This window comes from Austrofundulus limnaeus, unplaced genomic scaffold (assembly GCF_001266775.1).
Source record: "Austrofundulus limnaeus strain Quisiro unplaced genomic scaffold, Austrofundulus_limnaeus-1.0 Scaffold12, whole genome shotgun sequence".
NCBI lineage: Eukaryota > Metazoa > Chordata > Actinopteri > Cyprinodontiformes > Rivulidae > Austrofundulus > Austrofundulus limnaeus.
This window is the reverse complement of record NW_013952414.1, coordinates 3,902,959-3,913,451: the sequence shown is the minus strand read 5'-3', so window position 1 is coordinate 3,913,451 and position 10,493 is coordinate 3,902,959. Positions and strand designations below refer to the sequence as shown.

The 10,493-nt window shown below is 40.6% G+C and overlaps 1 protein-coding gene across 1 annotated transcript in view; it reads left to right on the top strand.

The window, feature by feature from the left end:
• The window catches only part of rttn (rotatin), a 41,537-nt gene that overhangs the window by 26,022 nt on the left and 5,022 nt on the right, over window positions 1-10,493 (top strand). The window contains exons 32-44 of the mRNA XM_014002352.1: window positions 47-124; window positions 712-910; window positions 1,026-1,120; window positions 1,763-1,853; window positions 2,119-2,320; window positions 2,599-2,689; window positions 3,016-3,166; window positions 3,392-3,529; window positions 5,772-5,974; window positions 6,104-6,209; window positions 6,331-6,428; window positions 6,678-6,755; window positions 8,792-8,918. Coding sequence (XP_013857806.1) covers window positions 47-124; window positions 712-910; window positions 1,026-1,120; window positions 1,763-1,853; window positions 2,119-2,320; window positions 2,599-2,689; window positions 3,016-3,166; window positions 3,392-3,529; window positions 5,772-5,974; window positions 6,104-6,209; window positions 6,331-6,428; window positions 6,678-6,755; window positions 8,792-8,918 — 1,657 coding nt within the window. The remainder of the gene's footprint in view (window positions 1-46; window positions 125-711; window positions 911-1,025; window positions 1,121-1,762; window positions 1,854-2,118; window positions 2,321-2,598; window positions 2,690-3,015; window positions 3,167-3,391; window positions 3,530-5,771; window positions 5,975-6,103; window positions 6,210-6,330; window positions 6,429-6,677; window positions 6,756-8,791; window positions 8,919-10,493) is intronic.

Below are 10,493 nucleotides of genomic sequence, written 5' to 3'. Positions count from 1 at the left end.
GTGTGTGTGTGTGTGTGTGTGTGTGTGTGTGTGTGTGTGTGTGTAGGCTGCGTTTATCTTGCAGAACTTGCTGGTGATGCCTATGCCTGCCAACGCAGAGGAGGCCAAGGACTCCCACTGGCAGGTCAGCAGATCTGCCTGCCAGTTTAAAAAGCTTTTACAGACCGTGAACCTTTTATTTTTTTATTTTTTCATGTTTTTTTTTCTCCTTTTGGATCCATTCCCCATTCCTCCTTTCCAAAGCTAACCTTCCTGGTCTCTTTTGCTGAGAGAGGAATCTCTTGTTGAGCTTAGATCAGGGGTGTTGCTGAGTTGGAGCTGTGCTGAAGTGCAGGCATACAGCTTTCTCTTCCAAATTAATTAAGTTTCTCCGTTGAAACACCAGAAGCATTCTAATTTAGGAATCAGATACCTGGTAAGGGAGCTGTAAGACTGAAGTATTTACTGACGACGATGCAGAAAGAAGTAGAGAACTGAGTGAGAAGAACAACAAAAGGAGAAGGATTTTGAAATAAGCTGTGCAGGGACTAGCTAGGAAAAAGACAYAAAAATCTAGGACACAAATGTCATCCTGTAGATGTAGTGACATTAATGTTAAAACTTAACATATAGCTTTTATCTGTTCCTATTCCCCTTGCACATTTAGTACAGTAAAAATGTGATTTTGCGTCAAATTTCACTGAAGTTTATCGTCACTTTTGTCTCTTTCAGCACCCGTGTGTCCACGATGAGGTGTCTGGTGTGTCTGTGGTGGGTCTCCCTGCGCTACAAGCTCTGCTTTACCACTGTCATTATTTCCAAAATGTGGCGCTCTCTGCGTCGAAGTGTTACCGCGGCAGATACACTTTCCTGTTTCAGCCTCGGGCTGCTGGTAGCAGTGGCTCCCCTCTTCAGGAGAGCACTTYGACTGGTAAGCCCTTATTAAAACCTTTATGATGGGTTTCAGAAAAGGAAACAACGTTAGAATTACTTTTTATTATCTTGTTATTGTAGTATTTTGTGTTATTGTGCGTATCCTCTTCTAGATTCGGAGAATTCTTTGTTGTTTTGGAGATGGGATCCACCACCCAGCATCAGCTCTGGACGACCTTCCAGCTCTCTTTCCACCTCCAGCACTGAGGTCAGTCTGGTATGGTTTGATGAAGAACACAGCTGATAAATGTGAACCAAGGTTTATTTTCCTGTAATTTGAGGATCTATAAATTGAATAAAGGCAAAATTACCAATTTTGTTTTCATCAATGAGCAAAATCACTGATATTAGCATCAAAGTAAAGGCATATTATGTATTTTGCCATAATGCTGTAGTAATCAGAATCAGAAAACTTTATTGATCCCTGAGGGAAATTACAGGTATTACAGCTGCAACCGTTCAGATCAGAGAAATGTGGAAGGAAAGACATAAGCACACTAGAATAAAATAAGTATAAACACCCAGGATTACAAAATAAGCACACTTATGTACACATAAACAATGTACAATAAAAATAAGAGAAATATTAAGAAAATGTGTACAGATCTGTTGTAATGTTGTAATCTGCTGATTTATGGTACAAAAACCATTTTTTAAGATCTCCCACCAAACTTGTTGTGAGAGCCCGTCTGCACTGACCTAACCAACAKATAAATACAAACCCATACTGTTTGACGGTTGCATTTTTTAGTTGCTTTAACACTAATCCAACTAAAAAGTAAATTGTCATAGTTTCACTTTGTTAAAACAAGTGGATCTTAAGAGTTTTCCTTTTTTTTCTCTGTTGCAGATCAGAGGTTCAGGACCAAACACTCCTAAGGTTTCCTCCCCATCGAGCATCACAAATGAAACTCCAGCTGCCAGCAGACTGATGGCTCAAGGTACCACAGAGTGAAACATCTGTGTGTACAAGTGTGCACATGCGTTTATGGTTTTCATGCCACATAAACATTTACACTATTTACCCTTGGAAACTGTGAACCTCAATGTGGTCAGCAACAGCTCTAAACTCAATTCACTCGTAAATATTCAGCTTAGAAAAAAAACTTTGGGCTTTTTCCTTTACTTTGGTTTGATGCTTTTGATTTTGTAATCAAGGCAGACTGAGCTGTGATTCACACAAAGTGTTTTTGACGTGGCTCACAGGCCAGAGCGATAGAGACACAAGCAACTCGCTCACCTCGCAGGACTCCCAGCCAGGCGAGCCCTCAGCCCTGGAACCCATCATCATGGTGACCCCCGACCTCATGACGGCCCACTGTAACCTGCTGACCAACCTGCTGGCCATCCTGCCAGATTTCACCCTCACTGCCGTCCGACACAACCAGCTCCTCCAGGTTCTGGCCAGGTGAGAGGCCACATGTCAACACCGCACCAGCACCTCTCCTTGTAATGTTACCAAGGCTAAAATGTTCTCTTAAGTCTAGTACTGATTTTTACTTTTTACATATTTTACACATTTTCCGTAGTTCTAATAACTATTTTAATTGTTTTGAACAGAAACATCACAGACTTTTTATTTTTATAAAAGGAAACTTTGATACCTGTCACCATGCTACAAGCAGAAAAGAATAAATATGTTACTCATTTGCTCTGTTCTTCCATTATGTGTGTTTTCCCTTTCAGTCTTGTAAATATTGGGCCTATTGAGAAATGTCTGACTGAGCTGAGAACACCCAACATCCTTCCTGGGGAGAAGGAAGACATAAAGACTCAGGTGAAGAACACTGAGGGAAACAGAGTTTTGAGGAATATATTTAATTTAGTTTTATTTAGTTGTTGCGTTATTATGATCCAGCATAAAATCCGTGGGTTGGAACACAGTGCTCGTTTCAGAACAGGTTATCTAAGGGCACCTCCAGATTTTTTTGTTGTGGGTGGAATACTTAACAAGTTTGTGCTCTAAGCACACAATTGGGGTTTGTTTTCTGGCTTTGTCACTTTTTTTTGTTCTTTTCGTCAGCATTGACAGTGCAGCATGTTTTGTTTTTCTCGGATTTGTTGTTAAATCTGCATCTATGTGTGTGTTTTTTCTTTTTTTAGCTCGTCACTGCACTTCAGTTCTTGTCCAGCTTTTCCAAACTACTGCAGTCTTGTATCATGGCRAACAAAGAGCTGATTGGACAGATGGACTTCCTGAAACAGCTGCTGTCTAATCTCTTGGCTGTTCTCATGCTGGATACTAATGGATTAGGTCAGACTCAGTTTGGTTTTTATAAAATAGAGTTAGTAAAAAAAAAATCTAGTTGCAATAATGGTAATAATAAAATATTATACTGTGCACATCAATCTTGACCTTTTTAGGAAAGCCTCTCATCCAAATTCCATTGAGCCATCTGCTTCATTCTCCTGTGCAGTGTTTTGCCCCACAGTGCAGTCTGTGGTCATAAAAACTGTGAGTCACCCTTTCCCTCCTCAGACGCAGGTACCCAGGACGTGGTTCGTGTGAGCTGGACAGACGTGTTTACGCTCCTGGCTACTCTGCTGAAGAGAGACAGCTCAGCAGCGCACCCATCTGTCTCTGCCGTGTTGGGGAGACGCTGGCGGACATTTGCAGGTACAGATACTGAAAGGAGGTGAAAGTGATAAAGGTAATTAGTCTGGTATTAGTCGGTATTAGATCTGCCAGAATAAGTAGTGCAAAACCTTTGGTAATCTTAAGGTTTATAATAGTAATATTTGCATTGAATTTTACAAAATCACTTAAAACTGAAGCAGTTTTAGACGGCAGCGGCCCACTTTCATCTAGGCTCCATTCAGACCAGCCGTCAGCTCGTCAGTCAGGTCAGAATCAGGGCTCGAGACTAAATTTTTGCAGTGGTTGCGCTGGTGTGCCTAACTTTTTTTAATCACTGAACATTAAGGCAATATTAACTCGCAAATAATTAGTTAATCTAGTAAAAAATAAAACGTCTTTATTTGAACCATAATTGTACAAGACCTATAACTTACTGAAGGTATTTAAAGGGATCCACGATTAGTTGTAACATTAGACTTTATTTGATAAACATTTATTTTTACTGTAAAACAAAGACTGTAAAAATACACTCTAGGGTATTTAGTTTTTATAATTTTTAAACATAATTTTAAAAAATATATTACACGGACGGGGCCATTTTATTTACTTGCAAAGCATTCTGGGTAAATGATGACGTGGATAGGTCATCGGTACGAGGCTGCTAGCGAGCTATATCCACCCTGAAGTTTAATCTTGGACAATATCTGATGATCGACTCTTTTAAATAAAACCAGAGAGCGTTGACAGAGAGGAGAACGTAGAAATGACTCAGCCTGTAACTGAAAATATAGATGGAGGACAACAGAGCTGCTTCATGGAAGAAGAACCTCAGCTTAGCCTGTTAGCTTTAGCATTAGCCCCGACGCTATCACCATATATATGTATTAGCTCAGCGGTACACATTCTCCTCTCATCACTGAGGTCCTTCATCCACATGATAGAGAAGGAAATGCAAAAATGACTCGGCCTGCAACTGAAAATATGGATGGAGGACCTAAGTTTAGCTTGTTTGTCGCGCTAGCACCGAGCTAATACATAAGGCAATATAGCGTCAGTGTTAATGCTAAAGCTAACAKGCTAAGCTGAGGTTCTTCTTCCATGAAGCAGCTCTGTTGTCCTTCATCCACATTTTCTGTTGCAGGCTGAATATGTAAAAGTGGCCTGCCGTACGCATAAGCTTCTTCATGCTGCTGAAATGATCTGCTGCTCTCCCAGAGCAGAATCTGACTGCAAAATGAACTTAAGAGCAAGAAACCGTCCACATTTCATCTCCAAAGTTAAAAAAAAAAGGTTTTTCATATTCTGGTTCGAAATAAATAAACGATTGTTTCGCTACATGGGGCGTGCGTGTGCATGTTTTTGCTACAGTTTCCCGGTACACACAGCCTGGTGAGGTTAGGTTTTGGGTCAGGTGTGAGGTTAATTTAATGCAAAGWCCCCATGAGGGTAGAAGAAGAAACGTGTATGTGTGTGTGGGGTGTAGAGCGGAGCGCCATGTTGATATTGCTAGATCGATTTATTACTTTTCGGTGGGCAGCCTCTCTGCCTCCTCCTCGAACGACTGGTCGCACCAGTGCAACTGGAGATATTTTTTTAAAAATGGGTCGCATTTGCCACCAAATTAGTCGCACTCTAGAGCCCTGAGAACTAAATTCTATTTTTTCCAAACTAAAGTTGTTTGAAGAGCTGCCCACAACAGGTAAGATGTTAATCGTTCAGAACGTTTCCACAAATAATTCTGATTGTAACCAAACAATCAGAACCATCACTGTAAAGAGGTGATGCTAGCAGTTGCTAACTCCCAAGAATTAGCATTTTAAGTATAATTGTGCAACTTCAGTCCTTCCTGAGAAGTAAAGCAACCATTAACATTCTATTTGCATCATTTCTGTTTGTGTAAACTTTCTTTAACTGATGCGAGGACAGGATAATTAAACTACCTCTCCTCCTCCTCCTCATATCCTCCTCTCTGATTAATGATGCTGCAGCAAAGTTTAATGAGTCCAGTAAAAGATGAATGTCAAGCCTTTGAGTGTGTATTTTTGTCAGCACAGACATGTTTATGGTAACCAGGTGTCTGCAGACAGACTCGAATGATTAGTGCATCCTCCACCTCAGTCATAGACAAATATCAAGCTGTCGAGGGGTTTAAACTATGGATTTCCTATTTAGTCTCGCTGTGATTCAGAGTGTATTTCAGTGCCATTCATTAACATAAAATCTATTCTCCTACCAAACTTTTTATTTTTACTTTTTTCACCCCCGCCATTTATGTTTGCAGGAACAATTTCAGCGTGTTTGAATGAGAAGTGTGCAGACTCTCTTCTCTACACGGCCGCTCTGCAGTTCCTCTCTACAGTTTTCACAGAGGAGACAAAGTGTCGCAACAAAGAGGTCACGAGCTCAGCATCCAAACACTGCACGGACCTGTCAGATACCCTTAATGGGTCCTCTGCCAGCCAGCTGTGTGAGCTCATACTGCAGGTAGCTGGGAAAGTTACAGATACACGAGTATTCTCAGACATCAGCTGTCAGTTTAAAAGAAAAAGCACGTTAAATGTTATTGATTCAAACCGTGTTCTCACGACAGATGTTTATGACTGTTGTTGACAGAGCTTCGAGAAGAGGACCCTCCAGGACCCTTTAAAGAAGCTCACAGCTAGAGCTCTGATGGCGCTGCTCACCTGCAGTCCCACCGCTCAGAACTACGCAGCCAAAGGTCATCTTTGATCCCCTTCGATCAGTCATTATTGTTAAGAGCTGGGGTTTTTTTATCAGCTGTGGTAGTAAAATAAAACCTGCATCTTTTTCACTCGCTTTGCTTCTGTTCRTTGTTCCAGCCGGTTTAATCGACAGCTGCGTGGAGCAGCTGAGGCAGACCCATTCGCAGCTCCACCTGGAGTCGGTCCGACCCGACAGGGCTTCTCACCGCAAAAAGGTGAAGCTAAATGTTCAAATCTCAGCACTTTTCAGCCGCCTGTGTGCGTCTCTCTCAGCAGGACGGAATAACAAACCGACCGACATGAAAGAGCTGTGGAATAAATATTATGAATATGCATTGTTCTACTCAGCAGAAAGCTCTCTTACTCCTCTTGTCAAGTGCTTAATGAGGGCAGTAAAGGTTGGTTTTGGTTCAGGACTGTTAAACGTGTTGATTTTTTCGTTTTGTTTTCCCCCACACCATCAGGACGGCGGCTATTTAAAGGAAGTCAAGCTGACTGTGGAGATCCTGAGGAGCGCTCTTTATTGCAACGATGAATGCAAAGTGAGCTTCTGTGCCTGCCTTTTTATTCCCCACAGCTAATTGGTTTTTTGTGGAACCTCTCTAAATGAGATTCACCTACAGTAAAGGTGCAAGGTCCCGCTAACATCATAGCTTCTTTATTCTCGTTTAGAAATCCTTTAAAGTCATTTTTCTTAGTATCCTTACAGTCAGTAGCTTAAAGGTCCTGTCACACTATAACATTTTAGACGACTTWTGCCAAATTATGAAAATTTTAAAGACATGTATGTTGAAGATGGAATTTAAAAAACTCAATTGGAAGCTTTTTTTAGGTGTGTACATACTGTAATACAGGGGTGTCAAACGTATTTTCACTGAGGGCCACATGAGCGTTATGGTGGCCCACAAAGTTAACTTTGACTAAACAGTGTTTTAACGTTCCTCTTATAAACACTGAGAAGTACTAAGTGACTAAATGTGAAATAAATAATACAGAAACATTATTAAAAGTAAAACTAAGAGTCTTTTACTCACTGATGAGWTGTAGTGAGTGGCTGTCATCTTGTATTCTGAACTCTCCCACTTTCTGACAGGAACKTCCCATGGATGATCGATATGCATTATGGGAGATGTAGTTTATGGTCAATGCTGGCTTTAAAGCAGCTTATTTTAAGACATTATTACTCTGCTATCCAGCTAAATAATTAATTTGGGGGGCTGTTACAGAGTGGTTAGGGGAGTCGTCCTGGAACTGGTAGGTTGCCGGTTCGATCCCTCATTCCCGCTGTCAGTTGTTGTGTCGTTGAGGAAGACACTTCACCCCTAATGCCTCCGATGTGTGTCCAACAGTGTATGAATGTGATTTAAAGCACTGATTAGTCTCTGTAGATTGAGTGTATATGTTAGCTTTATAGAGACTTAGTAGAGTGCTGTGAGAATGGGTAAATGAGCATTCTGGTTCGGTAGAAAGGTGCTATACAAGGACAGTCCGTTTACCATTTACCATTTAAATTGCTCAGTTGAGCCAGCAGCTCAGGGGCAAGACAAGTATTATTATCTTTCACCTTTTAAACTTATTCTGTTGCATTTCATTGTAAGAAAATTTAGTGTTCATTAGCTGAAATCAAGACAAAACCACAAAAATGTTGAATAGCAAGACAAGTATTATTATCTTTCACCTTTTAAACTTATTCTGTTGCATTTCATTGTAAGAAAATTTAGTGTTCATTAGCTGAAATCAAGACAAAACCACAAAAATGTTGAATAGATTTAAATSTGAGAGAATGAGGACCATCCAACACCAGTGACTGGAATGAACGGAGGTTTAATGCTGATCCGTCAGTCATGAAACCCACGCTGAATGAAAACCGGAAGTTCCGGCATATATGCATGTTCTTCAGTGCTTGGTACGCCCACTACTGGCCTACGGCTGAATTGCAGACACTCAGATAACAAACCTGTTCTTATGTTTGATTAACGTTTTTTTATGTGTTGTGATGGTGTTTCGGGCATGTATCTAAACCATTTTAATCAAGACATAATAGTTAAACAATGGATTATAAAAGTCAATACTTAAAAAAAGGAAAACTAAGAAAATGGTGTAGTGCTTTTAAAATCAGTATCTAACATGACTAACCAATTTCTTCATAATCATAAATTTAAAGTTTACCATTGATATAAGAAACAATTTTTTACATTAAATAAAAAAAAAGTTTTTTGTTTTTGGCAGGCCAGACGGGAGCCACCCACGGGCCACATTTGGCCCGCGGGCCTTGTGTTTGACATGTGCTGTAATGCTAACCAATTGATCAAATACATAACTTTTATTAGCAATTTAATAGTTTAGAAAATTAATAAATTGTCTGAAAAGTTATAGGGTGACAGGGCCTGTACAGCCAGTTTAGTGGTTAAACTGAACTGAAACAGCCTGGAGTGTTTAACTTGTCATATTCTGCCCCTGTGTGTGTTTATCTTTTAGTTACAACTATTGTGCCTTTGAGTTTGAATTATTAATCTGAATTAGAGTTTTTTTTTCTCTGGAAGTACAAATGTTTAAACGTATTTATTTGCGTGTGTAGGTAGTTGCTGCGGATGCTCGTCTGACGCTGACGCTTCACGCTCTCTGGCCTTGGCTCTTATTGGACGACCCCACCATGGAAGCGGTGCTGGAGCTTCTGTGCGTCTACGTGGCCAACTGCCCACAAGGTCTGCACGTGTGTCTGTTCTGAGTGTTTRCACAGTCACTGTGCCCGGCCCGTGCCTGTCTGCGGTTAACCATCTCACTGAGTCATGCACACTTTTCATTAAAAGTCCCATTGTCCTTTCCAAAGGCCACATTGTGTTTCACAGTGTACGACCAGAGCGTGGCTCCAATAGGTGCCGCGTCCAGATCGATCAGGCTGCCCGATGTTGCTTGCATTCCAGCACACAAATGTAAAAAAAACGCTGCACGTGAAAACCAGCACACCTGCAGACATTTTTTTTTAGTCGAGAAGAATTCAAAGGGGAGCGAACAGACGGGGAATTTCACTTCAACCGCTCGTGATAACTTTGATCTGTTTCCAAACATAATTCAGTTGCATCAGCAGGAAAACAGAACCGTTTGTACTTCTAAACTTTTCTGATAACAAAAGTTAAGTTTTGGCATGTTTGTAAGTCAATCTCTGCTCGACTGGTATGTGTGTTCATTCTCATCTAAACTCACTTGCTTTTAGACATCCCCCCCCTATAAGCTCAAGCTGTGAAGCAGCAGAAATCAATGGAGTCAGTCACACTATTTCCCTAAAGGTTAACTGAATAGCGGGTCGTGTTTGGGCTTTAGTGTTACACCATCCGCCCTCAGGCTAGCACTGCGTCTCCTGAGACACCTACAGTTCTGCTCACTCTTTCATCTCCACCTTCATCCAAGACTTTGTCAGCTGTGCTAGTTCAAGTAGGATTCTTCAAGAAAATATGCATTTTGTTAAGATAAGATGTGCTATTTGTTGTGAAAAGACGGCTCCAAACTGTAACTAATGATCAGTTGTGACACCAAAACAGGAATGTTGGTGTAGATTCTCAGTTATCTAAGACTTAACAATCCTAAGAAAATGTTTAAGTTGATTTTACTTCTTTTTCTGTTTTTAGGTTTTTCATTCTGAGTTTTCTCAGTTCAACTAAAAAAATTTTTTTTTAAAAAAATGCAGAGTTCTAAACTTTGAAAGTGTAGCGCGTTTCTGTTCACATACAAATCACTTTACCTCCTCTCCTCATGAGGGTTATAAAAGTTTTTGCTGACCTGGTCTGCAGACGAGATGTTTTGGTCACATGCATAAAGCTGCAAAACTTGAAACCTCGTTTAATGTTTCTTGTTTTTCATAAATTGGCTTTCTTCACCCTCCTCTCAAACTCTTCTTTGTCCAGAATGGGATTGTTAATGTCATTATCCCTTAGATGTAGTTTGACAGCTGAGTTTTGGTCTCCTGTCTTGTACCATTCATCGGTGGAGAGTTTCCCTTGGGGTCTGAAAACCTTCAGCTGCACTGAACTATGTGCACCACCACACCACATTTGTGTTTGTGGGTTTTATCTATAGAGTGTACCAGTTTCTGTCTGAGGTTCAACCAAGGAGGTTCTATAGAACAGCTGGAGAGCGCAGAAACCACGTGACCGTGTGATCGGCTGGAGAAGCTAATGGCTAACACATAACGGTCGAGAGTCTGGATTTCCCATTACTGTACATGTTTGACAACAGATTAGAAAAAAGGACTGACAATGTAGAAATCATTAAAACTATTAATA